Below are 17,536 nucleotides of genomic sequence, written 5' to 3'. Positions count from 1 at the left end.
ACAAAATGTCCTTTTCCCCGTATTAGTCTCTGATGATATATTTGGTGTGGTGATCCACAACTATACAAAGCTCATGATCCATAACAATCAGCTTGATCGGCCTTCTCCTTCTCTAGTGTGAATCTGCTCCACTTTCTGTTCTGTTGGCATCTGCTGCATTGCAAATCTGAACTGCACTCTGTAGGTGTGGGTTTGTTCTGTTTTAAATCAGGTAGGCAAAAGTGAGGACTGCAGATGCTGGAAACCAGAGTTTAGATCAGAGTGATGCTGGAAAAGCACAGCACTCTGTTTTTAAATCAGACTGCCTCATGAGGAATCGGCTCTCAAAGTTTTGGCCTTTGTTCTTATAAATCTGTTATATATTGAACAATGTTTTCTCTTTCAATGTGAAAATTGGCATTAATAATTTTTGAACTTTAAATCTTCTACTTCCAATCCATTTTGACTCCATGCAGCCATTTACTATCTACTGAAATAGTATTTGCAGCATTTCTCAAATCCAAAATACCAGTGTCGCTTTCAAGGCACATTTTTACCTGACTCACAGCTTTGATTGTTGGATGTTTTCATTTAAGTTTACATGCATCATTGCAAGAATGACTCAAATCCTTATTCTCTGAAAAGAAAATGCCACAGTGTACAGGAAATGATGGACAAGACTGAATTCATTTATGGTAATGGTGGAAATAGGGCAAATGCTTCAGAGATCTTTTCCCTCTGGAGAAAACTCTTGATGCTTAAACGAAAAGATGATGAAGATAATATGAAGTACAGCCATTTGAGATACATTTATACTAGCTTTGGACAAAAGGTTGGTCATAGAGAATAAAATACAATTAAACTGCAATAATGAAGTATGGTAATCATTTATTAAATAATCATTTTAAATACATTGCAATTATTTTAAAGTAAGCTGGCATTTTTGCCCATGTAATAACCAAACAACTTCTGTTCTAAAGTCATAAAAATAGAAATTGCTGGAAAAGCTCAGCAGGTCTGGCAGCACCTATGATGAGAAATTAGAGTTCATGTTTCAGATCTGGTGACCCTTCCTCAGAAGTGCTCTGTTTTATTTTTCTGTTTTTGTTTCTGATTTACAGCATCCACAGTTTTCTCAGTTCCTGTTCTGAAGTCAATTGCCTACCCATTAAGATAAAGATTTTTAGGATTATGCAAAAATAGATACACAATGTTAACCTATAAATTCTAAGATGTTAAGTGGGTACACCTTAATGATTATTTTAAAATAGTCAGAGATTAATGAGTACCTGTTTTCCTGAACACATTTAGTTGAGAAGGTATGCACACAGGGAAGATGACTAAATAAAGTTAAATAGAATGCATGGTAAAATATATCATTCTTCTCCACTTGTAGCAAAGCTGGAAATGGCACTGGGCAGGCCTTGCAGAATCGTGGAATTGCTTCTTGGTCAACATGCAAGGTGCCCTTGGCACCTTTGATAGTCTTTAGACCTTATGAAAAATGTCAGGTATTTAATTAGGACTTCACTCAGGTGGCCATTTTCTAATCAAAAAGTGTTGAACTCCTAGATGGAACTTTCTCTTGCACCCCATCGGGCTTGGGCCTGAGCCTTTTACTACAACCAGTGCTTCTCATAAAAGACTGGAACCGAAGTTGTCTCCTTCATCTGTAAACTTTCTCAATCTAGCTAAGGTCTTACACAAATGTAAGGTTTGGAATCCAGAGCGAAGCTTGTTAAGGATTTATTCTGCGATCACTGAAACAGCTGCACTGGTATCAACTTTCAATAAAACCAGGTGACCATTTAACCAGATGTTTAATTTGATTGGTTTTGGATGTCACGAAGCAATTTAACTGTTCCAAACCAGATGACAGTGGATTTTCCATTGGATTCTCCCGGATACCAATCCATGAGTTTGCTTACTGCACTTAGGATTAGTGGGACCCTTTGGTGTTTTGAGTCCGCATACTGGCAGCAACTCCAACGGCCTGCCGGCCCAGATCCTAAAGAAAATTTTAACCATTTGACTGAGGCTTGGCCTTGTTTTGGGTTTTGATGTGGGCTGACCTCGAGTCCCTCTGTTCAGGATATGTCCTGAGTGAGGCTATGCAATTACCTTACTCCTGCAATGTTCCCCAAGCTCACATGGACTGGCAAGGCTGTCGACTTGCATTGGAATACCCCTGCAACTCATATGGTCCACTTGCTATATTTTCTAATGATAAAGTCAGTTGTAGTGTCTGTTTGAAGTCCAGTTGGGCTTCAGCTAGTAGGTGCTTTAGCAAGATTTCATCATTAATCCATATTCTTGTTGCCATTGAAATGACTCCACAGAGGCCAATATCTTATCAGCCTTAGTTTACACGTGCATAGTACCTGATACTGATCCAGTTCCCTCGGAGCCAACTCTCAGAGTGAACAGACCACTGACACTCTTGTTCTTACCTGTCAGCAAGGGTTCCCTGATTGGATGAAATTAACAGCCCCAATCAGGGACCTCATATTCTATAAGGTCCACCTGACTAACCTCATTACAATCACTGCAATTACACATCATCTTTAGAAATAGAAGTCACAAGGCAATAAATTCAAGTTCAAATATCACAGTTTAATTTTTATAGACAGGCTGAGATACAAAAGTCAGTTATTGTGAGAAGCAATAAAAGATACTTTCAAAGTTGACGTCGCATTCTCCACATCGTAATAAAACATGATTAGAAACATCCATTGTAAAGGTGATTCACGATATTTATCTGCATGCATTCCATACAGTTACATGAAAAACCTGATAAACTAGAAAGAGGAAAATGTGAAAAATCAAATTAATATTTGTACTTTTAATCAATTGATCAATTTCTAGTCAGAGATTTTACCATGAGTGGAACATGGGACCACTGTTGGTGTATTTTGCTGGACTGGTATTTAATTTCAACACTTAAATGATGCTGTCGAGCCCTGGCAGGTTTTTCCCTTAAATTTTCAATGCTTTAGACTAGGTTTTAAACAAAAGGGTTTTTCCTTGGAACCTTAATACATTTTTTTTTAAGTGAAGCACCTTAGAATATCTCATTACATTCACAGGACCTCAAAAATATAAACTGTTGCTGTTATCAGTTGAAAGTATTAAGACTTCAGAGATTATTTCAAAGGTGACAATAAAAACAAAGACATTTGTAAAAACAAAATTTAACTTAAAAAAACACAAAGGTCTTTTGTTGTATTCTTTGGTCCATTTGTTGTGTTTTTAAAAAAATAGATGAATACATTTTCCTCTAGACCAAGCCTGAAAATATCTACTTAATTGTGGTCAACCCTTGAATTCTACTACAAAAAGTTAACTTGCACTGACAATAGTGATTACGTTTCAACATGCTCTTCACTCTGCCAGGATCTGGGCTTGTACAAATGTTGTTATAAAGTACAATAAATTCTGTTTGGTTTTACTGTTCTATAATCCTACTCAGCATGGAAAGCAAAATAAAAAGAAAATATAGCTGTATTCTTTATTGATTAAGCATTCTAAATAAAATTAATATGCAGGAATAATGTTAAGATTCTTTAAAGAGTTATAACACACTGTTGGGCAATAGAGAGTAAATGCAAAACTTTGTCCTTTTTTGCTCCATTACATGGTCACTTGTTCCACACAAGGTTAAACTGAATAACTGCACACAATCAAGGAACTATATGTCACAGATAATAGAGGAAGTTAAAATGAACCTTTGGCATAACATGTATCTCTTCCTCTTTAAGGAGGGTTGATTGGTTATCAACAAAGTAGATAATGTGCATTATAGAACAATAACCTGTAGTGCAAGGCTCATTTACAGAAAATATGATCAACTGCCAAACATTTTAAGGGCATAAGGAAATTAACACTTCATGCAGAGTGTAATGTTGTAAGCGTTACTCTAAACATGTTATTGGTCTTAATAACCCACAAAATGTTTCAGATTGGAATGTTTGTTGCTTGTTGCATTGCAAGTTAGTACAATAATAGCAGCCAGTCAAGCTTCATGCACAATAATTGAAATCCATACAAAATTCAGATTCTTAAAAAGCATAAAGAATTCATCTTCAAAGTGGGTTTTGCACATTCAACATGTTTTTTTTGTTATCAATTGCGCAAGTAGGTAGTATATAAAAGTCCAAATATTTAAATATCATTTTTGACACTTAAGGTTTTGTGATGTGATCTTTAAATGAGATGTCAAAAATGTCATACTCTGTGATGTTTTATGTTGTATACATTGAATTAGCTTAAAATACTGAGCAGTATGTATCATAGCACTTTTAAACAGCCATACATTTTAATACAAAGAGTGCAATAATTATTAATGCTGCACAAACAACAATGCACTCAACTGAAATCTCCTGAAATTAAATTCAATGTAACTGATTATCATTCCTTCTGACCAATAATTTTGATATGGCAATAGTACTTTAACAATAGAATCAGGCAAACTGCTGTATTTTCATGCTCAGTTACCATCATAAAAGAACCAGGACCCAGAACCCAGCAGGTAAATCTAGCGATTTTTACTTAAGGGAATGAAAGAGGCACAAAATGTGATCCATTAATTGGTCAATGCCATGAATTTTCATTTCAGATTTAATTGTATTATAGTGAATTATCATAGCATCAAAAAGAGTAATGTGTTTTTGTACTAACAGTCCATGAGGAAAAAAGCAATGAGTAATTAAATTGAATTGGTTTGTTTTCATTCTACAAACTGTGTTAAAGATGGTTTTATGAGAATGTATATACTTAATTTATTAGCCTGAAATTGTAGTAACAATTGGATTTATTGAAAATTTCATCTGAAGTATTTGGAAAGAATTCTTGAAAATACTTTTTCTGCTCCCCCATTCTTGTTCATTAATGAAGATCAGAGTGAGAACTCAAGAGCTATTAGATGTGGTTTCCTGACGTTTTGTCTTTGCTAGTAATATTTTAAATCTTGTGTTAAAATCTTTTGATTGGGTTTGAACCAATATATTAAAAATCACTTTAATGTAGTTACATTGTTTTATTTTCCTGAGATTAAATTTGATTGCTAGTAATTTTAATCCTGTTTTCCATGCATTCCTGCAAGACCACTTTTTATTATCCATTACAAAGGATGTGGAGCTTATTTTCAGATACTAGTGTCGCTCAGTTTCAAATTGGTCAATAGCTAATACAAATCATACACTACTCATTAGTAATTGTAATTAGCTAACTGCTAATAGTAATTCATTCTCTTGGTAATGCTGATTCATACACACTGCTCTAGGTGCATTGTTTGATGGGTAAGAGATCCTGCTAATGGTGGGAATGATAAATTCCAAAGGAGTGATGATAATTAATGGTCATATTAAGTATCATCTTCACAAGGCATCATTCCATCTGTGATAGCCTGCGCCATTCATCAATCAACTCAACACTCTGTCCCTTTCGCATGGAAGCTTTCCACAATGCAACACCTACCCATTACCTTCTCCTTCCTCACTGTCCAAGGCTCCAAATATTCCTTCCAGGTGAAGAAGTGCTTACATGAATTTCCAGTTTGCCATGTTTGCAGTTTGCCCTTGAACGGTCCCCAACATTTTGGAAACCAACCATCTGTGCTCAGCCCACACGCATGACCCTTCCTATGGCCCATCATTTTAATTCCCCATCTTGCTCTCTGCCCCTAGTCTGCTGCACAGTTCCACTAAAGCTCAATATGAGTTTGAGGAACAATTACCCCACCTTTCAAAGAGACATTTTCCAGCTTTCCCAATTCAACAATGAATTCAACAAGTTTAGACTGTAAATTCCGTCACCCAGTTTGCTTCCTTTTCTTTGCACAGTTTGATTTTACTCATATGTTTTGCTTGCATACACCAGCACACCTGCATTAGGTGCATCATTCTTTATTTTGTTTCTTTTTTCCTGGTCCATGACTATTCCTATTGATTCTGAGAGACCAATCCTTCTGTCATTCAATCTCTCCTGTCTTTCACCCCAACAAAGACATGATTCACCCACATTTGTTTAAAGTTTATTACATTTCTAACTGTTCCCACTGTCGATGAATAGCCATTGATCAGAAATGATAACTTTGTGTCCTTTTCCATGTTGCCAAAGCTACTGAGTACTTCCAGTATTTGATGCTTTTACTTCAGATTTTTGGAATCTATAACATTCTACTTTTTGATGAGGTTAGACCGATTTCTGCATTGTAATAATCTGATAATTCTGTTTTGGCAGCTATTTTCCCACCTCTATCATTAGATCACACAAATACATGATTACAAGGAGGCTTGAACCAAGGTAATAACATTGTGGGCCTTCAGGTATTTGCATTGTTTCCTCTGGGAATAGGAGCGTCCATGAACATAATGTCAAAAAGTGTTTGAAAGACACAGCAGTTTAATTAGGTTCTAAAAGAGGAAAAAGACAGGTTCACTTTTGGGTGTGATTAGTTATTAGAGTTCACTTGTAAGGTTTTGCTTCAATGATATCAATACATACTTTTGCCTTCTGTAGTTGATAAAAATAAAAGCATTTTTAAAATTTCAAATGTTTAAATCAGCAGGTGCACAATTGATGTGGTTAATGTCATCCTGTGCTAGATGTTGGGCAGGGATAGAAGTATTAGTGTCTTGGGGATACAGAATATTTGTAATTATTTCAGTTCACAAATGAACATGAAGGATTTGGGTTAGTTACTGCTTGCTATAAACCTCTGACAACCACTTTGATTTTCTTACTAAATAATTGGTAATCCTTAATTGTAATTAATTTGAGTCTGGAAGACAGAACAGAGTATAATGCCAAAATGTCAGAAAATTATACATTGAGATCAATATTTTTTGGAAATGTCTAAAATCTCCACTAAAAATAAATTGTGCTTCCAAATGAATGTGTAGGCCGCAATTCGTGCCTGCTCCAGCTCTTGGAAAAAGCTATCTCATACATCTCACTCCTTTTACCCTTGTCCTGCAAATGTGAACTATTATATTTCAGATGGCGAGCTATTAATTACTTTTCTACCCCCTGACATTTTTCGATTCTACATATTCAACTAAGGACTTGAGATACCACAAATATTAATTGAAGGCTGTCTTGTGGATTTACATTTACTCATTAAAGATTCATGGAAGTGACCCATTAATCGTGAAGAGCTGAATTAAGGAACAATAGAATATTAATCACTCCCACAGCTTGATTTCAATCTAGGCCTTTAAAAAGAGAAACAGTTTGTATTGTCGTGATAAAAGGAAGATAATTAAAATGTGAAACATGTAGCGTTTATTATGCGTGTGCTACCTTTAGCTTTGCTATAACCTTGTCAATTTATTTCTGGAATATTGACAGGCTTCTCTAAAAATACATTAGCTTCAAATAAAGTAATCAAAGCCTGTGGAAAATTGGCCACTGCAATGTCCATAGTACTCCAGTTCTGTATCAAAAGTAATTTATTTTTCCAAAATAATACTAAACACAGAACAGGACCCATTCCTTTGTGCAACCTATTTTAGAATAGGGTTATTTCTGCAATAGAGGGCAGAGCTATAACTAAATATTTCAGAGACATGTTTACATTTGTAGCAATAAAAATTAAACATCCTAAAACAGTTAATAATTTGCTTGGTCTGGGTCACTGAAAGTATCAATCATCAAAAATCGATAATTCTTGTTGTTACACCAATTATAAAAAGTCATTCAAAGGTACAGCTCTGATATTTATCCCAAATGCTCAGATACACAAATGCATGTAAACATTTACAGAAGCCAATATGTAAGCCATAAGATTACCAGGCAAAGTTAGGTATCTGTGAAGAGGCCTAGAGAGTGTTGGTTCTGAAACAAAAAGTGCAAGAGGCCCAACCTATCTGTGACAGGTCTTTATGCGTGCTCTTGGAGAAGCTCACTTGTCACGTGCTGAGTTGCAAAGCAAGGTTCTCAACGGACACGTGGCATCAATCACTGAGAATAGATCCTGGCAGTTCATTGGTCAACGTGTGCCAGCGCTCTATTTTCTTGTCTTTGCTCTTCAGACAATCAAACCAATGTTTTAAACGTTCACCTTTTGCATTAATTCCAAGCGTGACTCCACCTAAGCAGAAATATTTGTTAGCCATGTTCTGTGCTCCAGAAAATGTACATGCTCAGTAAAATATACTAATTGAAAATCTACAGATCAGAGGAGGCTGGAATGGAAAAATATACAAGATTTAAAACCCATATCATCAATCTCTGAATAAATTAAAATGAAATGATTTTTTTCCACACTTGATGGATAAAATGATACTGTAGGTAGATTCATGTTTTAAAATCAGATTTTTAAATTAATATTGCACTGAAACATTTTTGAATGTTTAGTTTTATACTTCTTCCATAGGTTTCATCAGCATTATCCTGAAGCTCCGGAATGCTGCTTGGTTTTTTTTTTATTCAAATGATTGACATTCACTGGGGATTCATGTATGCCACTATAAATATGAACAGACTGAAATTGTGGCTGTTGAATTAGGAACTACATGTTTATAATGTCCATCTCTGTAAATAAAAGCTTACAAAAATATGTCAAGATTGATTCCAGTTTAACCTTCACCATAAGGTTCTCTACAGTACAGCAAGTTGCATATTACAGGAAAACCATGAATAATTACAGAAAGCAGTTATTAACTAAGGAGCTTAATTGTATTAACCTATTTATTATCCAGCAGAAAATTGACAAGCTTTCTGTGCACAAAGGAGGTATTACAAGGATATAAATCAATGTACTAATTGCATTGGATGTAGAAATATGACTTTCAACATTGCTTAGTCAATAACTTGTGCTCCTTTAGAGTGTTACAGGGGAAGGAAGGATGAATGGGAAGAAGAAACTGGAAAATAAAAATAGCAAAACAAATATCTAAGATATCCGTGGAGCATCTGGAATAGAAGGGAGATTGGTAGAATGAGACAAATCAAATGGATAGTTACCTCACTCAGACTTTAAATGGTCATGTGTCTTCAACACAAATCCTTACTTTTCAAAAGGAATTAATGAGTTACTAAATTACTAAGTCAATTTCACTTACCAATGAAGTCATTCGATTTTCCAATATCATAATCCCAAACTGTTACTTCCAGAGTTTTTTTTGCCAAATCTGCTTGCTTGATTTCGTAGCAAAATTCCTGTATTAAAAAAGAGTAATGATCATGTGTGTGCTTATCCTATGCAAATTACCCTGTTTGAAATTCATGGTTATACTTTCATTGTGATCATCTGGTTGATAAGAGCAGCTGGTTTCTCTTATACATAACCTGTCAATTTTCATTCAAAGTCACACCTTACCATTATACGAGTGAATCTGGAAATACAACTCAGCCTTTGGCCAACTTGATCAGGCTTATGAATATTCAATATCTCTCTAGTTTAACCTTCCTTAAAATACAAAATCATTTTCTTGTTTATCTGTTGCTAAATGGCAGCATTCAAACTATTCAACAGTGTGGGATAATTCTGGATGGTTTTATTTGCAGTTAGCTAATTATCATTCACTTAGATTTAAGCATTCGTAGTAGGGAATCAATCATAAAGATCTGCAACTAAAGAATATTTGTGTGATGGGCCACATAGCCTCCCATCATGCAACTGTCATGTACAGATGTGATCATTGAATTGAGAAGATAAATTTACAGCAAATTGATACATGTTTATTAACTGTTTGTCAACTTGAATTATCACCGAGTTCTTCTAAACCACAGTTTACAGCGCTTCTAAACTATCGTTCCAAACTAAACGCTCCAAAGTTCTGAAACCTCATCTGTTAATGTTCTAATACGATGATTAAAATCAAATTTTCACCTTGGTTAAAAAACAACTGGGTCCCTCTGCATTTTCTGAGGGTAATTAACATATGACTACTCATAATTAGATCTATAACTAACAAAAGGGTGAAAAGAATTATTGATTTCTAACAGAAAAATTCCATAGTGTCCTGGGACAAATTATTCAGTCGTCATTTGTAAATATAGGAAGGGTATTGCACAGCCCTTGTACACTTACATTCGTAGCTCTTCAATCTTTTACAGATTTCCTGCCTATGGGTTTCTCCAAGACTTTGCTTTTACCAGGTTTCAAAGGATGCATGGGAAATTTGGTGTCATGCTTCCCGAAGAACGGGGAAGTGGCAAGCTGACCATGCCCACCACTTTCACTTAGGTGCCGGAAGCTCACATCTATTTTGAACAGAAGAATCTGCCAGCTTCCTCAGATTTTAGTGGAAGACAGAGTGGTTCCGAAACAGGAGAAATTCATTCGGAAGAGTTTATCATATTTCCAAGGCAACAACTGGCCCCATTGTCGTGACAAAGTGCAGGAAGATACTGGGGCAGGTCAGTGAAATAATTCCACAGAGGCCAATGTCCTGAAACTAAGTCACTGTTTATTTACATGTGGAGAGTCCTTGACACTGATCCTGCTCCCTTAGAGCCAGCTCTCAGGGTGAACAAAACCTCTGACACTGCTGTTTACATCTGTCAGTCAGGGCTCGCTGATTGGACCAGGTTAACATCCCCAATCAGGGCATATTCTATGAGGTCCATCTGGCTGACCTCCTTATAATCACTACAGATAGCACAAAGGATGTGAGGGCCGAAGGTGGAGGGTGTGTTAGAATTGACATGAGTTGGCATTAAGTTGGAATGGGCCTATAAGAAGCCATGTAGATGAGTGGCAGCATGGGTCAGTAGAAGTTGGCATGGAAGGGGCATTGAGAGTAATTAGAGGATGAGAGGAGGACTAATTTTTAACAAACAAATACTTAACAAACAAGCTAGGATGAAGCCCTGGGGACCAAAGCAGGCCTTTGAAAATGGTTGCCTTGGCACTCAGCAGCCACTGTGCTCACATTTGATCTGAAAGTAGGAGCAGCAGGCTGGATTCCATGCTGTCTCCACCTAACCAAGGTCCCCACCCCACCTAACCACAGCCCCCACCCCACCCCAGAATGTAAATTGTCTTATTCATGGGCTGTGGTGGATGCTACAGGCTGGGAAATTTCCTGACTCATGTTGCCCACCTCAGGATCAAAACGTGGGGTCTAGGTTTCCCCAACTCCTAAAGTTTCTACCTCAAAGAATATCGGTGGTAAGGTTGATTTGAGGTTTCTACCCCAAAGAATATCAGTGGTAAGGTTGGTTTGAGGTGCTGGTGTTAGACTGGGGTGTACAAAGTTAAAAATCACACAACATCAGATTATAGCCCAACAGGTTTATGTGGAAGCACTAGCTTTTGGAGTGTTGCTCCTTCATCAGGTAAGGTTGCCTACTATTCCCTCTCGAGCAGCTAGGAGTTCATGAAAATGAGAAGACTGGACATACATTTTTCCTTCTATTTTTTCTTTCTAATGTGTTATCTGACTGCACGGGGAACCATAGTATCTTTCAATTCAGTATAACTGTGCTCCTATGCACTGAGCAAAGCTTTGTTACTCCTGCTACAGTTTTCTTGGAATTGTTTTCTTTAAGCCAAACATACCATTAAGTGAAGTTTATTTAAATTAAGTCGTGTAAATACCTCATTAAATTCTGGATTAAGTGTTTTCTTTTTCACAGCTGTCTTATGTTTTGACTTCTTGTCCACATCTGGCTTCAAATAGCTGGGAAAAAAGAAAGATATAGTTAAAAGTTACATGATAGTTGTTGTGTTGTCAATACTTCATTAAAGAAAAGCAGGAAAGTTCTCCTTGGTTCTGGACAAATATTCATTCAAAAGCAGATTCACTGGTAGTCTCCCTCTTTGGACACCCATTCGCTGACCGTCTCCCTAATTCTAGTTGACATGTAATTACTGCCATCGCCCTACTTCACAACTTTCTCGCCATCCCATCTCGTTGACACAGGTTTGAAAGTTTACTGAAATGACTCACCACGAGTGGATGCACGAGAAAGTTAACAGAAATTGGGATTTTGGCACATACTGCAGGGCTGTCTAATGGTTCCGTGTCCAAAGGTTAGCCTTTGGTAGTAGGGTATGAGCTAGTGGTTAAAGGTCATTGGTCCAGTAAAATTTGTGCTCACATTTGGTTTAGAGAGGTTTCAACCAGATGGTGCAGAGGTGATTACTTGGGATGGGGTGATAGGAGGTGTAAATGGACAGGAGGCAGATGTGTATTGGTCAGGCTGCTGATTTTGGGAGATTTGCCAGCCTCAATGGTAGTGGAGTGGAGGCTCAGGAATCGTTTCCCTGTAATGGATTGGTTATCTGCCCACCTCGGTTAAAGCCACATGTAGCGGAGTAGGGCTCAGGGAACAGACGTTTCGGACTTTAACCTCCTACCTTACCCAAGCCCACCTTTCTGAAGTTAAAACTCCCCCAACTAACAGCACACGGCCTTTTGGAAGAAGCCCAGTCTTCGTAACCTGCTAAATACTTGAGTAGAAACTTACTTTGGTGTTAGTACCATTGCTCTTCACCAACTTCATTAATTATTTGCATGAAATCATCAGATGAACAGTCTGCAAGTTTATGAAAATGTATACCATAAAACTTGGAAATATTATGAACTGTGAGGAGGACAATGATAGACTTCAACAGCAGACCGAGAGAAAGTGAGGTCTGCAGATGCTGGAGATCAGAGTCGAGAGTATGTTGCTGGAAAAGCACTGACCGAGAGACTGGTAGGTTTGCACCACACTCCTCACAACATCCCTGAACCTCTAGGTACCTTCCCCTGCAACCATAAAGCCTGCCAGCATATCACCCCCCCCCCCCCCCATCACCTCCATCCAGTGCCCCAAACAGTCCTTCCAGGTGAGATAGAGGTTCACCTGTCTCAACCTAGTTTACTGTATCAGGTGCTCCCAATGTGGTCTTCTCTACATTGGGGAGACCAAATGTAAACTTAGGGAATGGTTCGCCGGGCATCTCAGACGGGCCCGTAGGGCGAGCCTGACCTCCCAGTCACCGCCCATTTTAATTCCCCTTCCCACTCCCTCTCCAACATGTCTACCCTCGGCCTCCTCCATTGCCACAGTGAATCAGACCGCAAATTGGAGGAACAACACATTGTCTTCTCCCTGGGCGCCCTACAGCCTAGAGGAGTCAATGTTGAGTTCTCCAATTTCAAATAACCTTCCCAACCTTCCCCTGACTCCCTTCCCAGCCCCTCCCCCTCCCTTCCATCCCTCCAATAAACCCTTCCTTCCAGCTACCAACCGGATTCATTCCTCCCATCGACCAACCAGACTGAACCCTCTACCTGTGTTCCTTATCACTACCTCACCATTCCGCCCCTCTCCCCATCCAAATACACCAGCACCTTTATCTGTAGCTCCCCCTACCCCCACCTCCATTCCTGAAGAAGGGTTACACCCAAAATATTGACATCTCCAAAACCTGATGCTGCCTGGCTTGCTTTGTTTTTCCAGCCTCCTGCTTGTCCACTCTCGATTGGTAAATGGGCATATCCAATTTAATGTAATTAAATATTGTCTGGCAAACATTACTAACCAGACAAGGAAAGCATTATAAACAATACAATTATAAATCAGATGCAAGAACAAAGAGATCTGTGCGGTACATGTGCACAGATCATTGAAGGTGTCAGGGTAGGTTGAGAAAGTAGGATTTTGGGCTTTATAAATATCAAGTAGAATGCAAAACTAAGTAAGTTACAATGAACATTTATAACACTGGTTTGCTTTCAACTACAGTATTGTGTCCAATTTTAGGATAGATTGTAAAAGGTGAGTTGTTTTTTGTGAAGGAAATGTTGAGATTTATTAAAGGTTTTAAAATCATGAGGCATCCTGACAGACTAGATGGGGACAAACTATTCCTATAAACCTGAGGACACTGATTTAGGGTGACTGACAAAAGAACTGAAATGATACTACAAAAAAAATCTTTGCACAAAACGCGGTTAAGATCTGAAATATACAGAGTATGTTGGAGACAGATCCAATAGTGGCTTTCAAAAGGAAACTGGTTAATTATCTGAAGAGAAAAAACAGCAGGGCGAAAATGAAAAGGCGAGAGAGTGGAACTAGCTGAGTTGCTCTTTTGGAGATAGTATGGAAACATGGGCTGAATGGTTTCCTTCTATGTTGGAAACATTCTGCGAATGTATAGAGATTTGTGTGGGCCTGGAAGCTTATATAAGAGAGTGATAGGTTGGTATCTGGCAGGCATTTAAATATAGATAAAGAGGAAGATGCAGTTACGAAGAATAATTCCAAGCATGTGTTCCTTGGGTAGTCATGATTTGGAGATGCCAGTGTTGGACTGGGGTGTACTAAGTTAAAAATCACACAACACCAGGTTATAGTCCAATAGGTTTAATTGGAAGCACACTAGCTTTCGGAGCGACGCTCCTTCATCAGGTGATTGTGGAGGGCTCGATCGTAACACAGAATATATAGCAAAAATTTGCAGTGTGATGTAACTGAAAAATTGATTGTCTGTTAAGCCTTTCATCTGTTAGAATACAGTGATAGTTTCACTTCTTTCATGTGTAAATCACAAAACCTTTTTTTAAAGTTGCATTCTCGGGTTAGCTGTTAACAACGGTGATAGCTAGACAATATGTTGAAGATGTTAGCCCCCTGTGTTCTCTGTCTATGACCTGATGTTTAGATTGATTCTAATCTAAAAAGTGAGATAACAGAGTTTTACATAAATTCATGCAGTTTTTGAGCTCAAAGTTCTACATGAATATATGCAGTTTTTGAGCAAAGTGCAATGTAACTCTGCAAGTACAAATTCACCCCACAAAATATATGTGTGCATGTGGGTCTTTGTCTGTCTGCATCTGTCTGGGGTGGGGGTTGTGAGTGTGAGAATGTGTGTGTGTGTGTGTGTGTGTGTGTGTGTGTGTGTGTGTGTGTGTGTGTGTGTAGTGAGTACAGAGTGTCTTAAGTCTGTGAGGGGGTGCATGTGTGTGTGTGTGTCTGTGTGCACGTCTGTGTGTACCTGTGTCCGTGTGTATGTAAGAGTGTGCGTGTGTAAGATTATCTGTGTGTGTGTGTGTATAGTGAAATGGTGGTCACCTGTAATGTGACATAAACCCAAGGTCCCGGTTGAGGCCCTCCCTATGGGTACCGAACTTAGCTATCAGCCTCTGCTTGGCCACTTTTCGCTGCTGCCTGTCCCAAAGTCCACCGGAGGATGGTCACCCGAAGGTCCGAGGCTGAATGCCCTGGACCACTGAAGTGTTCCCCAACTGGGAGGGAACCCTCCTGTCTGTTGATTGTTGTGCAGTGCCCATTCATCCGATGTCGTAGCCTTTGCTCGGTTTCCCCAAAGTACTGAACAACGAAGGATACCCTGTCAGTTGCAGCACGTGTCGGTCTCCTGAGGAGGTCATTACGGTTCCTTGCTGTGGCACGTCGGAACTGGCAGTCGATGAGTTGAGCATCGTACCCCGTGAGGGCATCCTTGAGTACTTCCAGGTGTCCGTCACATTCCTCCTTATTTGAGCAGATCCGGTGTATGCATAGGGCTTGTCCATAGGGAATGGCTGTTTTAATATGTTTTGGGTGGAAGCTGGAGAAGTGTAGCATTATGAGGTTGTCTGTGGGTTTGCGGTAGAGTGTGGTGCTGAGGTGTCAGTCCTTGATGGAGACGCACGTGTCCAAAATGAGACAGTCGAGAGTGGTCCATGGTGAGTTTGATGGTGGGATGAAGCTTGTTGATGTCATTGTGTAGTTTTATCAGTGACTCCTCACCATGGGTCCAGAGGAAGAAAATGTCACCAATGTACCTGGTGTACAATGCTGGTTGGAGATCCTGCATAGAGAAGAAATGGAAGTACTCAAGGATGCCCTCACAAGAATGGGGTACGATGCTCAACTCATCGATCGCCAGTTCCAACATGCCACAGCAAGGAACCGTAATGACCTCCTCAGGAGACAGACACGTGCTGCAACAGACAGGGTACCCTTCGTTGTTCAGTATTTCCCAGTACATTGCTGAAAAATTACGCCATGTTCTTTGCGACCTGCAACAATTATCAATGAGGATGAGCACCTCACCAAGACCTTCCCCACACCTCCACTACTTGCCTTTAAACAACCGCCAAACCTCAAACAGATCATTGTTCGTAGCAAACTACCCGGCTCTCAGGACAACTCCATACAACCCTGTCACGGTGGACGCTGCAAGACGTGTCAGATTGTAGACATAGATACCACTATTACGTGTGGGAACACCTCCCACCTTGTACATGGCGGGTACTCATGTGACCCAGCCAACGTTGTCTATCTTATACATTGCAGGCAAGGATGCCAGGAGGCATGGTACATTGGGGAAACTGAGCAAAGGCTACAACAACGGATGAATGGGCACTGCACAACAATCAACAGACAGGAGTGTTCCCTCCCAGTTGGAGAACACTTCAGTGGTCCAGGACATTCAGCCTCGGACCTTCGGGTGACCATCCTCCAAGGCGGACTTCGGGACAGGCAGCAGAGGAAAGTGGATTAGTGGTGCTGGAAGAGCACAGCAGTTCAGGCAGCATCCAAGGAGCTTCGAAATCGACGTTTCGGGCAAAAGCCCTTCATCAGGAATAAAGGCAGTGAGCCTGAAGCGTGGAGAGATAAGCTAGAGGAGGGTGGGGGTGGGGAGAAAGTAGCAGAGAGTACAATGGGTGAGTGGGGGAGGGGACTTAACCTCTCCACAGTCAGCCCTGCCTCAGCTGAGGGCCACACTCTCTCAGAATTGCAAAGGACCCACTCTGTACTACATCCTCAGGAGAATTCATACTCTCAACAAACAGTATTTCAATTCCATCTCAAACATCAAAAACTGTAAGTACAACAAACTTTTATCTACCCACCTCCATAACCAGCGCTCCTCAAACATTCCAGAAGATTCCCCTGGCCATGGAATCTACTCAGACGCCATTAGCCATGCGGCTGATGCAGCTGCCACCCCCATGCTGATTGATGATGTCACTTCCGCCCCCATCATGGCCACTCCCACAACCACTTCCACCCCTCACAATTCATCATGCATCACACGTGACATCACTTCCGCCCTTCACATCCTGATGCCACATGCTCAGTGACTTCCGCCACCCCTACTGCCGTGGTCACTACCACTTCCACCCCCACCAGTGCCACTCATCTGCATTCTGCTGACATGCCCCCCACAGACCCCACTGTCACTATCCCCACCCCCCATAACCCCGAGGGGAACACTACCCCTGCTCATGACTCCACCCCCATTCTCCCCACAATCACACCCACTCCAGTTACAGGTTCCGCCCCCACTCTCAGGTCTACACCCACACCAGATCCCAGCTCCCAGCCCTGCCGAGTTTTTACCATCCCCCCAGACCTCCCCCTCACTGAGGACAAACGATCAGTCCTCAGCAAAGGACTCACCTTCATCCCCCTCCGTCCACGCATCAATGAATTTAATACACGCCGTGACGTCGAACAATTCTTCCGTCGCCTCCGCCTCCGAGCTTACTTTCACAATCAGGACTGCCGCCCACCTTCCGAAGACCCCTTCGCCCACCTCCAACACACTGCATCCACTTGGACACCCCGCGCTGGCCTATTACCTGCCCTCGACCTCTTC

The 17,536-nt window shown here is 40.1% G+C and overlaps 1 protein-coding gene across 3 annotated transcripts in view; it reads right to left on the bottom strand.

Annotated features, from left to right (window-relative positions):
* Positions 1–2,571: 2,571 nt before the first annotated feature.
* Positions 2,572–17,536, bottom strand: part of LOC122564061 (double C2-like domain-containing protein beta) — a 284,761-nt gene continuing 269,796 nt past the window's right edge. For all 3 annotated transcript variants that reach the window (XM_043718544.2, XM_087977394.1, XM_043718545.2), the window contains 3 exons: positions 11,528–11,609; positions 9,045–9,141; positions 2,572–8,071 (listed from right to left, as the gene is read on the bottom strand). In XM_043718544.2, the coding sequence (XP_043574479.1) occupies positions 7,935–8,071; positions 9,045–9,141; positions 11,528–11,609 (316 nt within the window). In that variant the 3' untranslated portion in view covers positions 2,572–7,934. The remainder of the gene's footprint in view (positions 8,072–9,044; positions 9,142–11,527; positions 11,610–17,536) is intronic.

This window comes from Chiloscyllium plagiosum, unplaced genomic scaffold (assembly GCF_037043375.1).
Source record: "Chiloscyllium plagiosum isolate Xiang-an unplaced genomic scaffold, Cpla_swu_hap1 HiC_scaffold_31, whole genome shotgun sequence".
NCBI classification, from domain to species: domain Eukaryota; kingdom Metazoa; phylum Chordata; class Chondrichthyes; order Orectolobiformes; family Hemiscylliidae; genus Chiloscyllium; species Chiloscyllium plagiosum.
Note: the sequence above shows the minus strand (reverse complement) of the source record. Positions and strands in the feature narration are given on the sequence as shown.